Source organism: Lepidochelys kempii, chromosome 3 (assembly GCF_965140285.1).
Source record: "Lepidochelys kempii isolate rLepKem1 chromosome 3, rLepKem1.hap1, whole genome shotgun sequence".
Classification (NCBI taxonomy): Eukaryota; Metazoa; Chordata; order Testudines; family Cheloniidae; genus Lepidochelys; species Lepidochelys kempii.
In genome coordinates this window covers 127,909,265-127,931,188 of record NC_136382.1, presented here as the reverse complement: position 1 = coordinate 127,931,188, position 21,924 = coordinate 127,909,265, and the positions used below count along the sequence as shown (strand labels likewise).

The following is a 21,924-nucleotide window of genomic DNA, read 5'->3' as shown; positions in this document are numbered from 1 at the left end:
GGAGGACAAGGTGGAACATCAAGGATTGAAGAAAGAAGAGCGTGGCAGGATGTGCAAGGGGTTTGCAGGAGGGGAGCCTGAGAGGGAGAAACTGGGTTGGGGACGTGGGGAAGAGGAGCTGGGGAGGAGAAAGCAGAGAGATGAAGGATGAAGACAAGGAGGAATGGAGAGATGAGACTGGGGAAAAGCAGAGCAAGGAGGGATGATAGGATACATCAAGGGGCAAAGAAAAGCAAGCGGGTGTCACAGAAGGAAGATAGAAAGGGGGACATCACAGGATAAGATTTAGACATACCTAGGGGCAGAGGGATACTGGATGTAGCAAAGGGACTGTAGACACCTTGGAAGAGTGAACAGAAGTGGGATATCTATGAGTAGGTTGCGGAGAGGAGAATGGGTGGTGTTTGAAGGGACAGGATGTAGAGACTGGATCTGTGGGTAGAGGAGAGAGGGATGGAAAGTTGGGTAGAGGCCAGGGAAACGTTTAGAGCTTTAGGTGGAGGTAGGAGAGAACTAATACTGCTGGGAGCTTTGGGCACAGCGTGGCTCCTGGTTCTGTGAGTGTCTTTGTCCTCCCTTCACTTTGTTGACAGAATTACTCCACTGATTGGCAGCTGTCTGCTAGGCCTGATTGATTCCCAGGAGAAAACAGCCTTTGCTACTTGGGGTATTCCACTTAGCCACCCCTCAGCATTTAATAGGTTGTATTCTCCATGGCCACCAGCAGTATGCAGCTGCCCACCTGCATGATGGGTCATCTTTAGTCCTACTTATCAGTCACATCTGAGTGAGGAGGGAACTGACAGTTGAGGGAGGCTGGAGTCAGTGCTAACCTGAACTCCTGCAAATTTGGGAAAGGAGAAGCTATATACCTGCTAGGAAATGAGCAAGTTCAACCTACCCTACCTCCACCCACAGAGAAAGTGGAGACCCTCCAAAAAGCCCATTCCCTAAAACCAAGAAGCAGGTATGCTCCTTCTTGGAGGTGGCCAGCTATTGCATGGGATTCCTGACACATTTCGCCACACTTGCTTGAGCTTAAAAAACAGTGAGGCACCACAGCAGGTGTATGAGGCAGAACCATGCAACCAGGCTTTCACAGTGATAAAAGAACATATTTTTTAAACAGCCTGGGCTAAGCAACCTAGATTTTAACTGGACGCTTACTCTACTGAGCAGATAAATTGGATATTGAATTGGGGGCTGTATGATTCCAGAAATTTCAGGGTGAAGACCACAATATATTATACTGGAGATGTAGACTCATTCCCATTGGGGTGGGGAGTGGGGAAGATCTTTAAGGAGAGAGTGGTTGCTTTAAGACAGTACTGGCTTGGGTACCCTTTTATTTTGTTTACAGGCCATGCTGCCCTGTGTTGGTTACATACTCTGAAAGAGTCTAATCTCCAGATCATCCATTACTACCTGAGGCTCCAGCCTTATGTTTTCCATGTGCAACACCGACCTGCGAGGCAGCATGGGAAGGGTTAACTTCCCATGCACCCTACCCCCAACTTGGTCGCTGGCAAAAACCCCAGTATCCATGCCTCTAATATAATGAGGCCAGTATGGGTTATACATGGGGAGTTTGTTAGACAAGTGGGCCTTGTTAACTTGCCAATATGGGGCATGTAACTTGCTGACTTTGCCTGTGGGGGAAACTCAGAGAACAGTCAGCCCACAAGAAAGGGCTCTAACCCAAGTAACTTGGAAGGGGGTCTCCTTACACAGTGAGCTATTTAAGTTTCTTTTTTTTAAAATTGCTGCTGTTAAAGACAATCCTGGGCCTGCATTCTAGTCCATCGGTGACACTCCAGCTGTGCAAAGGGGCTGCAAAAGAGCCAATGTCTCCAGCTGGTGTGAAACGTTGGCATAGCTACCTTCTGTCATTCCGCCCCCTGTTGTAGCCTGATTCCAGGGTTGGGAACATTCTGGGGGGAAAGCATGGCCAGATGACTTGTGTGCTCTGGCAACCCCCAGGAAGTGGTCACCCCTTGGGGTCCAGCAGCAGCCAGGGATAGTTTAGAGCAGCTTTTGGGCTGCTGTAAACTATGCTGGTGCCAGAAGCAGGGAGTGGATCACTCAATGGCTGCCTGTTCTGCTCATTTCCTCTGAAGTGCCTGGTATTGGTCACTGTTGGAAAACAGGATAGATAGCTGGACCATTGGTCTGACCCAGTATGGCTATTCTTACGTTCTTATGACCCAGGATCTGGGAGCCACAAAATGCTACTCATCCCTCCTTCAGCTGCATCCATTGGCTAGTGGGCATAGCCAGAGATCAAAGCCAATAAAGTAACAGCCAGCCTGTGGCCTGAGATAGAGGGATCTAGGGTGGGTCTTCTGTTTTTATTGGGTTTGTTCAATGAAAGCCTAAAATGAACAGATACCCCAGTAAAAGGTGGATGGCTAGAGGGAGGGGTGAACACTTGAGAAAAAAAAAGTCAACCAGAAGGTCTGTTGTGATTTAAGAGAAGCCAGGGCTCAGTTATAGTCACCTCAGAGAACAAACGTTCTTGACTGTGGGATGGAGTCATTAATTTAATTGGTCCATTCCATTTCCAGTTTCAGTGATCCCTCCATGTGAGAGCTTTTAGCTAGGAGTGTGTCGATCCCCTGCTTGAGACCTGAGATTGCACACATGTTCGGCTCAGATCTTGAGACTCACTTAATCTTAGGTAAACTGACAGAAGGAATGAAAGGGGTGTCGGGTTGATACACAGCAGGCTCACTGGAGACGCTCACAGCTTGGTACAAAATGAAGAACATCTCAACCTTATCAGATTTCATTGGTAAAGAGTCTGCACATTCCTTTGGAGAGACTCATTAGAAGGCAGATAAGCCAAAGGTCTGGATAGGGACATACAGCAGGCCAAAATGTCTCTCAGATCAATCAAAAAACCAAAGAGCCCAAAAATGCTTTCCAGGAACAGGTGTTGCTGGTGGGAAAGACTGTGTGTTGGCTCTCAACTGACAGTCTCTCCAATTGTGCCTTTAAAAAAGAGTGTCATGTTAAAAACTATTTTAAAAAAGCTTCCCTTTCTAAGTGACTACCAACACAGTGAAGTATTACAAAACAAAGGATTTTGAAAATGTAAAGTGCCTTTCACTGTTGCATGTGTGCACTGTTTATTCTTGCATCAGAGTGGGAAGTGAGGTGTTTCAATTTTGTTTAAAGTCAGTATCACTGTCATGTTCTTATGTATTAGTTCAGTTCAGCACTGGTTTGGGTTACAACCACTACAGGAGAAGGCTGGGTATGTAACTATCAATACTTGCGCCTCCAAAACAAAGGCTGGGTTGAGGCTCAGCTGAAAATTAGACTCTATGTATGTGTGCCAAGTGTGATAGTCCTTAACATAAAGAGACAGTATTTCACTGTCTATTTAGAAAGTCTTGCATTTATTTATAAATATCCTATTCTCAAAGGGATAGTAATAACTTCTTCACTCTCACTTGGGGTTGGAAGAATATTTTTCTTCTGCATTTACTTGAATTATAAAACAAGAACTAAAAATATCAGAAAGTGGATGTTCCTCAAAAACAGGAGCTAGCTTTGACTTCTTGGTATGTTAAAATATATTCAGCCTTTTTCTTGTTTTCTTTGTTTTGGTCTTGATTGAATGTGTGTATGGGAAGCAACACTGTGCCATCTAGTACAATCCTGTGAATGATTCCCAGCCATGTATTCCCAAATTCCACTTGGTTTTGCTGGGGGTAGGGTATCTTCCATTAGACAAACAGGCAACACCCTTGCTTTTGTGTGCTGTATCTATGTCAAGATTGAGAAACCCTCCAAGTAACAGTCTCACATTACCCAGTCACATAAACAGGCTGGTTTGTTTGTGTGGTTTGCAACCTTAGTTAAGGAACAGACCTGATATAGATTTCCAAGCAACCTTTTCATCTTTGCCCTGTAAGGTTTAGCTCTAATTGTATTCAAGCCATGCACTTAACTATCTGCATTCTTCTGTTCCAGGAACAGGAGGAAGCCACATACTATACAGATGAAATATGAAATTTTGCCTCATTCTTACAAGCGATTTGTGAACTTGAATATAAAGTACAGAGATCTAATGCAAGCTGATAAGTCCTAATTGTTATTGCTTCACAGCAACTGAATGAGTAACCGGTTCATATGGAGTTTTCAGTATCAGAGAAAGTAAAGTTCACCGGCTGACACACAACTGGCTAACAATTCTTTCTACTATAGATGCAGTGAGAAGTTGATCCTTACCAACAAGCAGATCCTGTTTTTCCCTCCCTAAGTACCAGCTGGGCCACTTTGATCAATACCTTTAACTGTCAGGCCTTTATCTTCTATGAACCAACATGGAAAGCAATCTTAAGAATGTCCTTGTCATTTCTTTTGGATTTTTACTTCTATTTACTGCTTACGGAGGGCTTCAGAGTCTGCAGGTAAATGTAACTAGTTTCATTAGTTGCTATGATATCCGTTCCTGTAGTTTTCAGAGTAACAGCCGTGTTAGTCTGTATTTGCCAAAAGAAAAGGAATATTTGTGGCACCTTAGAGACTAACCAATTTATTTGAGCATAAGCTTTCGTGAGCTACAGCTCACTTCATCGGATGAAGTGAGCTGTAGCTCACGAAAGCTCATGCTCAAATAAATTGGTTAGTCTCTAAGGTGCCACAAGTACTTCTTTTCTTGTTCCTATAGTTGCATCAGTCCAGTCAAGGGGTGTGAAACATAATCTTTTCTTGGTATCTTTGAACAAAAATGTGATTTTCTGGTGTGGGCTGAGATATGGCCTGGCAACAGATGATGTGTTTTACCCAAGTTCCAGAGCTTCTGTTAAGAATTTTATACCTGGAATGCAATGGAAGGGCTCAGAAATAGAGGGGATTTTTAGGAGTAGAAATAGTTCTAGAAATGCCTAGATCTGTAAAAAAATGCCTAAGACGTACGTTGGCCATGAAAAGGTGACACGGTATCTTGTTTGCAGACTTGTGCAATGCCAAACGCAGGATGTACCCTTCCTGCCATATGATCTTAAACTGTGATCTTTTCAGATCTCAATAACATTTTGGAATAAAAGGCTGTCTCGAAAAACCCAGAATGCTGCAGCTAGGGATGTTGGTAATTCAGGAAATGGTTCTCTTCCTTCTGTGGCCCCCTCTTGATGAAGAAAAAAGGTGCATTTTTCAATCATGTAAACGTAACATGATTGGAAAGTCCTGGTAAATATGCAGTCTAATACATCTGAAGCCTGGTTAACTGGTTGCATTGCAGCCTAGCAGGAACCCTTAAAGAATTTCTTTTTAAACTCATGATGTTTAAACCGATCTCATGGTTTTTTGTGTTCTGACTAATAATATTTAAATGCTTGGAGCTGGCAATACTTTAGATATGGATTTTTAAATAAGAATCCCCCGCTGATCTGCAAGCCAAATTTGAATGTCTATTGAACAATGAGTTCCTTACACCTGCACAATGGCAGCCATGGAAGGGAAGTAGCAGAAGCTAATATGGCTTCAGGCAGCATTACTCCCACTGGGATTTCCAAACAGCTCTCAGAGCCAACCAGGGATTATGGGCAGCTGGTCTTCAGCTCCACCTCTGCGGCCCGAACCCTGCAGAGCCAGTTCCCCATGAAACACTGGTGGAGAAGCTGCTGGAGGCTCAGGTGAAGGATGAGATGAGGCCATGCAGGTGGTACCCTGCACCCACTCCCCCAGATCCGAAAGATCTTAACTAGAGCAGGTCAAAAAAATGGCAACACACTAGTTTTAAATCAAAATGCAATTTCATCTAAATCAAAACTTTTTGCAGAAAAGCGTTGATTTCAACAATGTTTTTCAGTGGAAAAAAGCTGAAACCAATCATTTTGACTCTCATTTCAACTTTGTATTATAGTTTAATATTAAAAATATAAAAGTTAAAACAAATCAAAATGAGAAAGTAGAAACAACACATTTTTACCTTATTGAAATGACACATTTTGATGCACCCAAATCAAACTTTTTAGGAATTTTTGTTGTGTGGGAAACTTCAAAATTTTGACTTTTCATTCGGATTGGGAACTTCTTTTGTGTGGGTATGTGAAATGTCAGAATTTCCCATTGGAAAATGGAAATTCCAGTTGCTGACCAGCTCTGATTTTTACCCCTTGTGCTCATGGAAGTGGAGAGCATGATCTGACCCAAGGTTCTTATTTATTAATATGACTGTAGCACGTAGGAGCCCTCATCATGGACCAGGACCCCATTGGTTTAGGTGCTGTGTTTAGCTAGTAAACAGGAAGCACATTTTTGCACTCTTCTAATTACTCTATATACATCCAAGAACTGTAGCCAGCCACTGAAAAGCACCCATCTCTAGAGTGGAAGACAGCAGACAACCAGTTACACACCATGCAATGTGTCATAATAGTGATGGGTAGGGAGGAAATAATTTTGGCCGAGGACCCTGGTGACCGCATGCTCCTACAAAAAAAATGCCCCGGGGCTTACATGGGCACACACAACTTCAATTTTTAAGGTATCCTTTGAAATAACCTTCCCACACAGGGTAAACTGCATGGAACTCAGATCTACCTAGGAAGGGCCAACTAGACCATGCTGGAATTTGAACCTTTGGTTCTGAGATGTATAAGAAGTTTTCAGACCTTGTGCTTAAAGTACTACGGCATTGCCTCGGGCAAAAATCCCCTTGGGATTATGAATCAAGAGACTTTCTTTTCAAAGTAAACAAGAAAGAAAAAGAGAGAAGGAAAACAGATTTTCCTTAAGTCTCATTGGTCTAAAAACCAAACTGTGTTTGTTGCAAACCAAAATCCTGGATCTGAACCCCACTCTGCATCCCAAATGTTTAGACAATTCACAATCCAAACCTGAATCTGGATCAGAATTTTGAAAGTGGCCCCTATCTTTGATGGCTTAAACCAAAATCCTGGAACTTGGACGGGTAGGGGATGTTAAAATACAGAGCCAACTTCTGGCTTCATCCTATCTCTGGCCAAAGCCAGTTTTGAGTATCCTCTTCCCCACTCTCCCTTTTCCATCCTTACCCTTGTGGCTTTGGAAGCACTGATATTTCAGCTACCATATCTCCCCTTCTCACATGGTAAATTCTGGGTCAACTTGTTTTTGTCTCCACAGAGCAGTCTCCACTCTGAAGAAGGTCTTGGTGTTGCCTCACTAAGTGTTATCTATGCAGCTCTCATCCTCTCTTCCATGTTTCTCCCTCCAATCCTCATTAAGAAGCTGGGCTGCAAGTGGACCATTGCAGGCTCCATGTGCTGCTACATCGCATTCTCCCTGGGCAACTTCTATGCCAGCTGGTACTGATGGCCTTTTATACTGTTCTGCCAGAGTTAAACTAGTGAAACGCCATTTATTACATCTGGGTTAGATATGCAAAGGGGCAATTTTTTCTCCTTAGAGGGTTATCCGTGTTTGGAATTTCCTGCCCCCCAGTGGTACTCCCAGAACCAACCAAATGGACAACAACTTGGGCAGAGTCGTCCCTTTGATAGGGCGAATCGAGGTGACTGCCCCGGGCCTTGCGCTTTGCATAAAATCGTGAGGAAGCAATCTTGTCCAATGCTTCTGGGGGTGCTGGGGTATTGTGGAACTGGGCAGCCTCTGCTAGACCTTTTTTCAAGCTGTAGTGTCCTTCATGCCAAACCCAGGTCCACTCTTCATTGGGTAGGGGATGTGAGGCTAGAGGGGAAGGCTACTTGTTTTGTCCCCCTCCACCTCTCTTTACATCCATCCAGGGTAGGCACAATCTAGTCCTTAGATTACAGAAGGAAAGGGTTCGTGAACTCAGACTAGGTGTATGAACTGTACAAGTCCCCCCATGCCCCAAATATAGTTGGCATCATTCTCAAACTTCACAGTGTTCAGTCATTCCTTGTTTAAATTCATTGGGGCAGATTTGACCCTGGAGTAACTCCACTGATTTAAACAAAAGTTGAATATGTTTGGGTTATGGGCGGCGGGTAATGGAGTCTGGGGGAGGCTAAACCTCCCCAAACCTCCACTAATGCTCCCTGTCACAGGCCCAGGGTCAGGCCGCGGCAGAACTCAGAGCTCCTCTGGGTGGCTCAGACTCAGGGCTCGGCCCCAGCTGGCTGGCTGGGGCTCAGGGCTTCTCCGGACTGCTCTGGGGCTGCTCCGGGCGGCAGCAGGCTGGTGGGGGTAGGGCAGCAGGCCAGCCGGGGTTCCGGGCTGCTCCAGGTGCCAGCCAGGGTTCGGGTCTGTGCTGGTGGGCCAGCTGGTGGGGGGGCGGTGGGGGTGGAAGAGCAGGAGTGGGGTCGAGGCCTCGACTGGAAGAGGCAGGGCAAGGAGCTAGCCTCTCCAAATGGGGATGCACAAACTGCCCATGGTTTCAGTGTATTGTGATGTCTGTTATGCATCTGAGACTCTGGGAATAATTTGGCTTATGTATTTTATTTATGGAATGCAGTGTTCAGTGATCTGCCTTGGAGGGGGAATAGATGGACAAACAGATAAAATCTATGCTAAATAAAGTATTCTTTGGCAGGTACACGCTAATCCCTACCTCCATAATCCTGGGATTTGGGGGAGCCCCTCTCTGGTCTGCTAAATGCACCTATCTCACAATAGCTGGCAATTTGTACGCCCAAAAGGCAGGGAAAATTGGAAGAGATGTCATCAATCAGTATTTTGGGCTCTTCTTTCTCATATTCCAGTCTTCTGGAGTCTGGGGAAATCTTATTTCATCTTTGATATTTGGCCAAACTATCACCACAGGTAATATATTATATGTATATGTATATTTAAAGATCTAAAGTATAATATTTCTTTCTTGCACCCTTCCATCATGCCGTGTTTCTGAAAGAAAAGATTTATTGCTTTAAAGTTTATTTTTTAAAACCTTGGTTAAAAAAGGCAGGCAGAATAATGCAGAAGCAATTTCATGGATGTTTTGAGGTGAAAAGTCAAATGTGTTTTACATTTTTAAAAATGCAAGTTTAATCACTGATGATAATTGAACTGATTTTGAGGTTACTTGGATTTAGTGCTTAATCCAGTTGCCAGAGAGAGGCAGAACTGTCTACTGGCTAGAACATGGGACTGGAAGCCAGGACTCTTGTGTTCCAATCCACACTCTGATAGTGAATTGCCATATAGTTTGGACAAGTCAGTTAACTTCTCTGCCTCCATTTCCCATTTATAAAATGGGGATAACAAGAGCTAACAAGGATGTTGTATTTGGTCAATATCTTGAAGAGGGGAAGTATTATAATGTATCATTATTACAATCATCTTGCTGCTTCATTCAAAGGTCAGGATATAATGGAAATGGGAGATTCTTGAGTGGAAAGAAGTTACAGATCACTGGATCAAGCAGGAAAAATGGCTTCTTTTAAAGGAGGTTTTGTCTCCAAGAGTTCAGAGTTCAACTAGAAATTGGGTTTAACCTTATATATTCAGGAAGCTCACATCAGGTTTTATTAACAGTGTAAGTCTAAAAATATTGTCCAATCTGTTGCACCCTGTTTTATGCCAGCGCAGCTTTTGAAGTCAGTGAAGTTACCCTGAGACAGACTTGTATAACAGAGTGGAGAATTTGGTCCCCTGGGTATGAATCTCTACTCCAGTCCTTTGCCCCTGAGCAAGGTGGATATAACACACCACCATATCAGAATAGTGAGTGGAAGCACAAGGTGCAAGGCAATGGATAATCAGGTGCATTCTCGCTAATATTGAACTGTATTGTGGCTCACAGAGATACAGAAGATCCACTTTGAGGGGGTTCCCTCACTCTTACATTTGGGTTTGCACGTCTCCCTTAAAATGCTGAGGCCATCTCTGTGGGCCTCCACTTTTATTTCATTGATTGGCTCCTTTTGATTTTAGTGAATGCTGTACTTGTGAAAGGGGCTAACTTAGCAGCTCTCAAGTCTGAAGCTTTGTTTATCTAAACAGTGACAACATGGGCAGAGCCAGTGTAAGCTTCCCCCCATTGCCTGACCACTGAGCCTCAGCCTTGATGTGGAGGGATCTTCTATGAAGGCAAGACTAAACTCCAGTCTCCAGCTCATTCAGTTCTTAGCCTCTCTTTGGACACTACCAACAAGGGTGTGCTCATGTATTTTTCAGCACCAACAATGTTTGTTTTTGTTGTAGCAAAATGGAAAAAAAGTAAAATATGCTCATTTGGAAGAAAACCTTTACAAAATGTAGACCTGCTTCCCACACTCACGCTTATAAACTCGGCCAAACCCATTACCACAGCTAGCCATCCCCATGAAGGCAGGACGTCCCTGATTTTAATGGGAGACCTTGTAAGAATGAGATGCTTCCGAAATATCTAGGGGCTGGCATGACATGCTGCTTGGCTGCATCACGAGGGAACAACACAGGAGATAAATTTGTAAAGGCAATAGCCACATATAAAATGCAACATTCATTTTCCTCACCCCTTCCTACTAGCACCACTTTGGGCTTGATTTTCAGAGATGCTGAGCACCTATTGACCCCAGTTAGAGCTGTGGGTCCTCTGCACTCCTGGAAACCAGGCCCCATACTACTTAAGTGCCCTGTGTCACCACCAGGATATTGCACGTGAGAAGAAAAAGCACCAGGTTTTGCTTTACATTGTTGAAAACTTAATCAAGTTCTAGATTTATTTTTCACTCCCGAGCCTCAGGACTGCTCTACATTATAGTTTGCTCCCCAGGGGTCTTTGCAGCAGCTGAGAATAGCCAGAATGCAGTGTCAGGCCGTGATGTAAAACTGCTGAGGCAGGTCTCTGTCATCTGGAGAATCCTTTTATACCAGGGTTATTCCCCAGGGGCCATTTACACTCTGTTTAAGCTTCCAGTATGACACAAAGACTGGGACAAAATGAAGAGTTCACCCTTGTTTATTTAACACACTTCCAGAATATAATCACTTTCCTGAAGTTCCACTGGTCTGAAGCTATGCAAATGTGGCCACTGGCCACAGCAAGGCGATCACTTTATCCGCCTTGTTAATTTTTACCTCAGGGCATGTCTACACTGCTGCCTAAGTCGATATAAATTACGACACTGAGGGATGTGAAAAAGTCCCCCCACCCCCTGAGCAACATAAGTTTTGTGCTCTCCACACCAGCGCTATGTTGGCCAGAGATGCTCTACCGCTGACATAGCTTCTGCTTCTTGCATCGGTGCAGCTGTGCCAATGTAGCGCTGTAGTGTAGACTTGCCCTCACGGTAAACTTGAATTGTCTTTGTGGTCAATAAACAGCTTGTGCACGTGGCTGTTGTTTAAAGCTAAAAGCTGTGATGAAAACAAACCAACTGCAACTAATGTTTAAAATAACCATACAATAGACCTAATTAAGTAAGGAATCAACCTAGATAAACTTTATTCCCACTTATTCAAGAACTGACATGCTTTGCAATGAAAGCTGGTGAATTAATTTTAAAGCTCTCTCTTTTCCTCCTGGTACGCCCCGGCCTATTCAGGTTCACAATTTTGATGACTATTTTGAATTCTTACAATGAGTAATGAGTACAGGAGGGAATTAGCATGGTGTGATCACGCTACAGAGGAACTCTGTGTGGTGTGTGTGTGTGGGGGGGGAATATTGTCATATGCTCAGCATAGGATTTAAGGATTAAACAAAGCAAAGCCATGTAGAGTTGCTTTAGTTTCAAATATATTTGCAAATAACAATAAAACCAGGAAGAACTGGTTCTTTTCAGGGATGGATTATGGCTAAATGTCACCTAGATCAATCAAAAATGAGCGTCTCAGAACTGTCCTCCCAGACAGAGTGCTACTGGAATGTGAAATTCCATTACAGAGCAGAGCAAAGAAGGCTGCTGCTCAGAAAAACAAAACAACCGGGGCCTGTGTTTCCTCTTCTGAAGTGTTAGGAGCAAGCAGAAATGTTAGACCATTCTTTAATATTATTTCTTCAGTGTCATTTATCCAGAAGGTTCCCAAAGTTGTTTTTTTTTTTTACAAACTAATTAATAAATACTTTGATCTTTTTCATCCATAGATGTCAAAGTACTCTGTAATGAATGGTAAGCATCATTAACTCCATTTTACCAATTGGAAAACTAAGAGAAGTGACTAAATCAAGGTTACATAGCTAGTGAGCTTCACTGGTGGGACCAGAACTCAAGTAGCCTGTGTTCTAGTTTGGTAACCTTGTCCACTGTCCTCCCTACTACAACAAACATGAATAGAAACTAACCCGCAATGGATCCCAACTGAAGAATTCAGATCTAGATCTGGATTTTGTACACTCCCAAGTTAGGGATATTCCAAACAAGGGGTTTTGGTATGACCTAGGATAACAAATTGGGCCCATTTGAAAAATCTGAGATCCAGATACTTATTTGAACTTCAAACACTCACAAAGTGAGGATGAGCTCAGATCTGGGATTACTGTTTTGGGACCATTTCTACAGATAACCACTTATTTAGTAAGCTAACTGGAGCTCCTGTTGCACTGGAAATACACACTAGGAGGTGGGAGGACCAGTTTGGACAAACTAAGAACCTTACCTATCCAACCTATCACCCAGAACTTGCACTGATTTTTTTGTTGTTGTTGAGGTTCAGGAAAGCTCATTTAACTTGTATTTCATTTTCATGGATGTGCTAAAGTGCAATATTTCAAGGAAAGCAATTCCTGTGGTTTCTGTGTCCCAGATGTTAATCTCCTAGGGAAGGGTCTTCTTCAGATTTCCAGCCCAGTTTTGCAGACCCAAGTAATTCAAATGAGGCTTCAGTAAAAAGTAAAAAAACCTTTTTGAGTGCTGAACTGAACCATCAACCTTTTTGAAGTTTACACAGGGTGACTTCAGGCCTTGGAAAGCATGCCCCTCCCCCACAGGGCTTACTGATAAAGAGTGGCGTGAATCAAAGCCCCAGCTAAAAACAGTTCCAAATTTTGGAGCATCACAACTCAGGATTCAAACTCTGTAGCTGGTGCCTTCTTTATAAATGGCTAAACTAGAATATTGCTGAATTTTGGGGAAGTTTGGATCTATGATCAACCTTTGTTACTTGGATCCATTTCTACTTATTACCTTGAACTCTGCTTATCTGACTTCCCTCATGTTCTGCCTTTGTTTTCATTGTTACTGAAGTAGTGGAAGTCTCAGCAGAAGATCTGATGTGCTGTGGAGCATATGACTGCATGACAAATGCTACAGCTAACACCACTGCATCGAGTGGGCCAACCAAGACCTTAATCTATATCCTGTTGGGTGTCTACACTGGTATGTGCTTCCAGCGGTCTCAACCAAACATCACTTACAGGGAAATTAGATGCAAATGAAATCAAAGATGATCTTGCAGAGTATGTTTCCAGAGTCCTCCAATTTGAGCTGACAAAAAGGAAAGCCCTTTTCTCCTGAGCTGCAACCAGTTCCCTTCTGAGAAGCCCTAGCTGCTTTGTGCAACTCTGTATTTCTTTACTCCTTAAAGGAGCAGGACACCCTTTATATTTACATTTTTACTTAGAATGAAAATTACAATTAAGGTAGAGTTTAGACATTTAGGCAAACACAATCCTCTCCTGCTTGGACCAGTCTTTACTTCAGCTAAGGAAAGCCCCATACAATATGGCTTTCTTCAACGAGTGTCCAAAAGAGGGGTCTAAAATGTGGCTCACTTCAGACAACTCCCACAGAGGAATCCCCAGCCTCTTCCTAGAGATTCTGTCAGAAACTGAGTAGTGGATGGTCTGGTATAGTGGTTGGAACAGCAGCAGTCAAACCTAGTGATTGGGCTGGGGACAGGAGCCAGAATCAAGAACAGGGTTGAAACAAGGCTAAAGCAGAAACGGAACAAGGACAGGCTGGGGCTGGGGCTGGGACTGTAACAGAACAAGAGCAAGCAGAGGCTGGTGCAGGAGCAGTCTGTCAGGGCCACCAAGCGGCAGGTGATACTCCTGGTGGGGGTAGCAATGTTGAGCAGACTGAAGTAGCTGCTCTCAGTGGGACCCTGTATCCCTGGATTTGGGATCACCTGGTGAGACCTGCACCTGTGGATTGGCTGAGCCCTGGTTGAGTGACATGGAAGCTCTGAGAGCAATCATCAGGTTCAAAGATGACTCATTACAGATCCTACCTCCCTGAATCTTAGTGCCAGATTCAGCCTTAACTCCGGACAGAACATCTGTCTTCTTGGATGTGCCTTAACTAGGATAAAAGGAGTTTTCTTAAGTGTTCACTCACTTATTTTAAAACCTAGGGATGTGGTAGACTCTTCATCCCTTGAAGTCTTTAAATTAAGACTGGATGGCTTCCTAAAAGATAAGCTCTAGCTCAGCCACAAGCTATGGGCTTGATGCAGAAGTTATTGCATGGAGTTCATTGGCCTATCTTCTGCAGGAGGTCAGAGTACTTCAATAATACAAATAAATAATAGTAAATAATAATGGTTCCTTTTGGAAAATCTATTAAAACTCTAGTGTAGACAGGACAAGTTGTATCTCTAACACATTTTAGCTGGTTGAAGTGAATCCTAGGAGAGAACCTATAAAATACACTTTGTCCTGTCTACGCTAGTTAAAACATGTTAACTAATACTTTAAATAAATCCTTTTAACATAGTCTAGATACACCCCAGCTGTGCTTAGAGGACATAATTCCTTATAGCTGGTCGAGCCCCACAATACTCAGGGATAGGCATAAATTATTCTTCTTCTAGGCAGAGAATTAACAGCTTCCATTCTACCCTCTGGAACAGACCCCATGGCAGCACCACTATGATACCAGTATATTGGTACCATATGTACGACCCCCTCTTGCACCCCCGCACTGGATGTAGTATGTGAAAACTGCTCATAGGTTCCTTCCTCTGGCCACGCTAGTGGAGTAGAGTTGGGCCCAGAGCTAGTACAGTTGTCCAGTGACTATTTTGTCTGTCTACATGCGGCCAAAAGCCCATTATAAGGAATAAAGAGTGTATTACAATCTGCCCACCTTAGTGTGGCTGGATTTTGCCAATGTAGTGTTTTCCTAGATCTGAAGACAGGATCTAGCTGCTGAGAAGGGGGAAAAAATAATGCAGCACAACATCCTCTGTTCTGAGGTAACACATGAACAGAGTTAGGTATCTCTTTTCACACCCTCTTTTCCCCTCAATGTGCACTTGTAAATTAGAACTAATGTAGCCAATGAAACAACTTTAATTGGAATCCAGTGCTCAAGACAAAGAACACTCATGTCACTCAGTGACATTTTACAGCAGTGAGTAAAGCTTAGAATGCAGCTGACTGCAAACCGCGTAGATAAAATCTTCCCTTCTGGGTAAAGGGGAGAGGTTTTTGACAGCCACATATGTCACCTTTCACCTTTTGACATGGTTTTATGTTTTCTACCGATATATGTAATCTCTGTGTGGAGATATAACACTAAATGTGTAATACACCAATGGAAGGGAGTGTGTCATCTGGCAAAACACCTCAAAGCTGCCATGCTTAATTAATGGGTAAAAGGAGGAAGTAAAAAGCCCCCTCGCACATCCTCCACCTCATCTGGAGTGCATTGGAGCTGCTACCTTTCTGCAGAGTGTGGGTTTGGGTTGTGAGTTTTAGCTCTAAATCTGATTACTAACATGTGCTCCCCTAAGCTTTGCTCATACAAAATGAAAGTAACCCTGCCTTCCACTGACCTCACTCCAACAGTCTCAATTTCTCTTTCACTCTTAATAAGAGATATTACTTTCCTACCTTGAGGGAAACCAAATATCTGAATATTTCATTCAGAGACATTTTTTAAATGTCTCCTCAGTTTTGTGGATGACTATATACTTGGCAGTTCTTGGCTGGAGAGGAGGATAAATAGCTAGGCTATCTTGTAGAGTCTTTTGGGTTATTTTGAAAACCAGAGTGTGGACTTCTCTGTTTAGATTTATAAGCCTCACAACTGTTAATCTCCTGTAATTGCTCTCAGTTCACTACAGGAATTTATAGACTATTCATCCTGCAAGCTTCCCTTGATTTTCCTTGCACTCCTCACTTCCCTGCAATAAGTCCATAACACTGCTATAAACCCTAACAGAATTAAAAATAACTCACATCACTAACGGCTACACTCCAGTGGTAACAGAACACGTGTAATCACTTTATGAGAACATTAATATTAACACTGTCTTAAGGAGACATACCTAAGAAGCAAGTTTAGTGTTTTTGTGCAATTTATTGTAAGTCTGCCCCTGCAATGGGAGGCGATATGAAAAGCACAAAGCACCTGGCTCTGAGTTAATGGATAGGCAGATGCACACCTAAAACTACAGTGTCACAGTGATGAATGGATGGACAGCATGTAAAACATGCAGTGGGCCTGGTTCTCCTCTCACTTTATAACTCCATTTACTTCAATGGAGTGATGCCTGATTTACACCAGTGTAGCAAAAAGATAAAGCAGGCCCTGAGTTTTTAATTAAGGAAACGATCACCTGTTGCTGCTTCAGACCTCTTGGCCCAAAATTCTGTTCTAATTTATACTAATGCGGTCCTATTGACTTCAATGGAATGACACTACAGAGACAGGAGAATTTGACCCTATATGTATATGATCATCTGCACTGACTATCAGTGTACACCGTTATTTGTCATTTTTATATTAGGTGTACAGCCACAGAGTTGATCTATCAAGCTATACACAGTTGCCTCCTAGCATTTTTCATGTCCCATACATTCATTACTGTTCTAAGCACGTCAGCAACCAGCAGTGTTTTGAGATGACAATCAAAATCTCTAGTGGGATCCAGGAAAATAAAAGTTAAAATTCTATCCGTAGCCTGATATTTATTTTTTTCAAGTATTTTGAGAAAGACTATTACTAACCATGAATATCTTGTCATTGAACGTGGATGTTCCCTAGTTGAGCTAGGAACTGTTGATAGGTGCAAAGGGAACTCTTTCATGCCAGCCTCCCTATGACCTCTGACATGACTTGGAAGAGTGAGAGATTGTTCTGATGTAATGGTGCAGCTGACTTTGCGACTGTCATAACATGTATGTCACACCTCAGCAGAGGGAATTTTGTGAGGTGCACAGCGGCATACAGCGGTCTGGAACTTAGATCAGGCATTTTTAATTAGACAGTAATGGCCACTAGGCTGTATTTAAACCAGTCTTTCAGCCACCAAAACATGTGACCCAGAACTAAGCACTAGATCTGAATAATAATAAACCAACTGTCTGTCATTCTCTTGGCTTCCCTCCTGGTTTCATGCATTTGTTTTGTTTTTGCAGGTAGTGGTGTGATAGCGGTGTTGCTGATTGCTCTATTTCTGGATCAAATCAAAGCCAACCAAGCAGAGAGTGAGACAGAAAAGATGCAGACACAGTCCTTTTGGTCCACATTCCTAGCAACTTTCCAGCATCTTAAAGATAAGCGACAGTGTCTCCTAATCCCTCTGACAATGTACAGCGGGTTTGAACAGGCATTCCTTGCTGGTGACTATACAAAGGTGGGACTGAATGTTCCTAGTTATGCTCAATCTTTCTATAATTTACCTCTGCTTAATACTATTTCCTCTACCAGATAATTACTCAGAGTAAAATGATGTATATTCAATGGCAGGGGACAGTCTTGGCAATGCTAAATTACTGCCTAATACTATTTGAATTAACTCCGACTGAGCTGTTCAAATACAAGAGGCTGGCAGTAACCAAATCAAAGCAAAAAAAAAAAATCTGGGAAGAAATTATTTTGAGTTTACAGCAAAAGGTTTTTTAAAAATTTCCTTAGAATTCGGTATAATATTTGTATTTGTTCGGTAATGAATCAATATATTATTGGTTTCAGAGTAGCAGCCGTGGTAGTCTGTATTCGCAAAAAGAAAAGGAGTACTAGTGGCACTTGTGGCATCGGATGCATCCGATGAAGTGAGCTGTAGCTCACGAAAGCTTATGCTCAAATAAATTGGTTAGTCTCTAAGGTGCCACAAGTCCTCCTTTTCTTTTTGCGAATATATTATTGATAATTAAAATGTTATTGACTTCTTTTTAAGTATTGCATGGACATTTTGGTTCCATTTTTGTTTAAGACTATTAAACTATTAGTTGTATTAAGTTGTCTAAAATTATATCGAACATTTCTTTTCCATGTCTATAAATCAATGGCAGTTTTAAAAAGGCAGAAGTCAGAAGGCAGCATAAGATTGGAACAAAAATTAGAAACTTCTAACATGAGATTTGCAAATACAGGACACTCAGCAATTGCTGATTAGCTCATCCTGAGTTCTGGAACAGGTCCAAAAATATCACTAGTTCAAATACAAGTTTTTTCTTCTTTAACACTATGATGCCCTCTTGTCATTCTTCAGGCTTCCTTTTCTCTTGGCACATGCTTTTCACATTTTTGTCATAGTCACTAGTACAGTAAGTTTCAGAAAACTCCAGACCTTCTCAGGGTATATCACGCCACCCTTACTTCTGAGCTGCTGCTGGCATCAGTACTGCCTTCAGAGCTGGGTGCCCAGCCAGCAGCCACTGCTCTCCAGCCGCCCAGCTCTGAAGGCAGAGTGGAGGCTGCTGGCCAGCCGCCCATCTCTGAAGGCAGTGTTGCCATCAGCAGCAGAGCAGAAGTAAGGGTGGCATGGGTTGGTATTTCCTATATGCTTAAATGGCTCTGTTTGAATCAATGCCTTACTGTTTTTAATATTTAGTGAGAGTTGCATGTTGATTTTTTTATCGGTATATGTACTTGTGTGGCAGGCAGGGGGCATAAACTGCTAGACACAAAGAAGGAGGGCGTGAACAAATAATTTGAGAACCACTGGTATAGGGAGCCTAAGTTAGGGCTGTGAAGTGAAGTTGAATCCTGTTGAATCCTACTGAGTGGCTTGATGGCTGATCTATAAGCTGGCTGGCTACAAAACATTATTTTGCACATGTTCAAAAGCCAGAAGTGATAAGGAAGAGTCAGAACCACCCCACCGCACATGCATTCTCAAAAAACAGCACAAAACAGACTTATTCGTCAGCTGTACATTCAGAAAGTCCTCAAGTAATCTGAAATAGGGAAGGAGCTAAACATCTTCTTAGACTGCTCATTTGAAACTTTAGCTTTCAGGCACCATGCACAACCAGAGAGGGAGGATGCACCCATTACTAATCTTGAATGGATCAAGTGACATCCCATAACCATTTAGGAGAATGTTTTTATAGGTAAGATCCATTCCCTTTCTGGGGGTGCACCATGCTCTTTTATGGAGATTAGAGTTCAAATCCCAATCCCAGCCAAGGAAGGGTAGAGAGTTCTTTGTGCCACTATGTAGCAAGAAAGTCTAGTGACCAGATGGCCTAGTGGTTAGCTCATGGCCTTACAGTTTCTACTGGTCTAGTCATCCTGGCTGTGGACTCTGCTATAGACCACCAGACCAGGGGGATGAGGTGGACGGGGCTTTCTTCCGGAAACGAACAGAAGTTACTAGGTCACAGGGCCTGGTTCTCATGAGGGACTTCAATCACCCCAATATCTTTGGGAGAGCAATACAGCAGTGCACAGACAATCCAGGAAGTTTTTGGAAAGTGTAGGGGACAATTTCCTGGTGCAAGTGCTGGAGGAACCAACTAGGGGCAGAGCTCTTCTTGACCAGCTGCTCACAAACAGAGAAGAATTAGCAGGGGAAGCAAAAGTGGATGGGAACCTGGGAGGCAGTGACCATGAGAGGGTCGAGTTCAGGATCCTGACACAAGGAAGATAGGAGCAGCAGAATACGGACCCTGGACTTCAGAAAAGCAGATTTTGACTCCCTCAGGGAACTGATGGGCAGGATCCCCTGGGAGAATAACATGAGAGGGAAAGGAGTCCAGGAGAGCTGGCTGTATTTTAAAGAATCCTTATTGAGGTTACAGGAACAAACAATCCCAATGTGTAGAAAGAATAGTAAATATGGCAGGTGACCAGCTTGGCTTAACAGTGAAATCCTTCCTGATCTTAAACACAAAAAAGCAGCTTACAAGAAGTGGAAGATTGGACAAATGACCAGGGAGGAGTATAAAAATATTGCTCAGGCATGGAGGAGCGAAATCAGGAAGGCCAAATCACACCTGGAGTTGCAGCTAGCAAGAGATGTTAAGAGTAACAAGAAGGGTTTCTTCAGGTATGTTAGCAACAAGAAGAAAGTCAAGGAAAGTGTGGGCCCCTCACTGAATGAGGGAGGCAACCTAGTGAACAGACGATGTGGAAAAAGCTAATGTACTCAATGCTTTTTTTGCCTCTGTCTTCACGAACAAGGTCAGCTCCCAGATTACTGCATTGGGTAACACAGTATGGGGAGAAGGTGACCAGCTCTCTGTGGAGATAGAAGTGGTTCAGGACTATTTAGAAAAGCTGGACATTCACAAGTCCATGGGGCCGGATGCACTGCATCCGAGGGTGCTAAAGGAGTTGGCGGATGTGATTGCAGAGCCATTGGCCATTATCTTTGAAAACTCATGGCGATCGGGGGAGGTCTAGGATGACTGGAAAAAGGCTAATGTAGTGCCCATCTTTAAAAAAGGAAAGGAGGAGGACCTCAGTCCCTGGAAAAACCATGGAGCAGGTCCTCAAGGAATCAATTCTGAAGCACTTAGAGGAGAGGAAAGTGATCAGGAACAGTCAGCGTGGACTCACCAAGGGCAAGTCATGCCTGACTAACCTAATTGCCTTCTATGACGAGATAACTGGCTCTGTGGATGAGGGGAAAGCAGTGGACGTGTTATTCCTTGACTTTAGCAAAGCTTTTGATATGGTCTCCCACAGTATTCTTCCCAGAAAGTTAAATAAGTATGGGCTGGATGAATGGACTATAAGGTGGATAGAAAGTTGGCTAGATTGTCGGGCTCAACAGGTAGTGATCAATGGCTCCATGTCTAGATGGCAGCCGGTATCAAGTGGAGTGCCCCAAGGGTCGGTCCTGGGGCCGGTTTTGTTCAATATCTTCATAAATGATCTGGAGGATGGTGTGGATTGCACTCTCAGCAAATTTGCGGATGATACTAAACTGGGAGGAGAGGTAGATACGCTGAAGGGTAGGGATAGGATACAGAAGGACCTCGACAAATTAGAGGATTGGGCCAAAAGAAATCTGATGAGGTTCAACAAGGACAAGTGCAGAGTCCTGCACTTAGGACGGAAGAATCCCATGCACCGCTACAGACTAGGGACCGAGTGGCTAGGCTGCAGTTCTGCAGAAAAGGAGCTAGGGGTTCCAGTTGATGAGAAGCTGGATATGAGTCAGCAGTTTGCCCTTGTTGCCAAGAAGGCTAACAGAATTTTGGGCTGTATAAGTAGGAGCATTGCCAGTGGATCGAAGGACATCATCATTCCCCTCTATTCGACACTGGTGAGGCCTCATCTGGAGTACTGTGTCCAGTTTTGGGCCCCACACTACAAGAAGAATGTGGAAAAATTGGAAAGAGTCCAGCGGAGGGCAACAAAAATTATTAGGGGGCTGGAGCACATGATTTATGAGGAGAGGCTGAGGGAACTGGGATTATTTAGTCTGCAGAAGAGAAGAATGAGGGGGGGATTTGATAGCTGCTTTCAACTAACCGAAAGGGGGTTCCAAAGAGGATGGAGCTAGGCTGTTCTCAGTGGTGGCAGATAACAGAACGAGGAGTAATGGTCTCAAGTTGCAGTGGGGGAGGTTTAGGTTGGATATTAGGAAAAACTTTTTCACCAGGAGGGTGGTGAAGCACTGGAATGGGTTACCTCAGGGGGTGGTGGAATCTCCTTCCTTAGAGGTTTTTAAGGTCAGGCTTGAGAAAGCTCTGGCTGGGAAGATTTAGTTGGAGATTGGTCCTGCTTTGAGCAGGGGGTCGGACTAGATGACCTCCTGAGGTCCCTTCTAACCCTGATATTCTATGATTATATGATTCAATCACCTCATCATGCTCCAATTGCTCCCCCCAAAGCTCAGTCACTACAAAGGAGGGGGGGCAAGTTAGGGGGACCTGGGCCCACCCACTCCATCAGGTAC

General features: G+C 43.4%; 1 protein-coding gene across 4 annotated transcripts in view; it reads left to right on the top strand.

The window, feature by feature from the left end:
• UNC93A (unc-93 homolog A) overlaps positions 1-21,924 on the top strand; it is a 36,426-nt gene that overhangs the window by 2,077 nt on the left and 12,425 nt on the right. For 2 of the 4 annotated variants that reach the window (XR_013635575.1, XM_073337922.2), the window contains exons 1-5: positions 3,622-4,418; positions 7,120-7,301; positions 8,510-8,739; positions 13,086-13,217; positions 17,207-17,424. Coding sequence is in view for 1 of the 4 variants with exons in the window: in XM_073337922.2 (XP_073194023.1) it covers positions 4,332-4,418; positions 7,120-7,301; positions 8,510-8,739; positions 13,086-13,217; positions 17,207-17,424 (849 nt within the window). In the remaining 3 variants the exon portion in view is untranslated. Of the gene's footprint in view, positions 1-3,621; positions 4,419-7,119; positions 7,302-8,509; positions 8,740-13,085; positions 13,218-17,206; positions 17,425-21,924 lie in introns of those variants that run through there. The other 2 variants (XR_013635577.1, XR_013635576.1) reach the window with 2 other exon arrangements.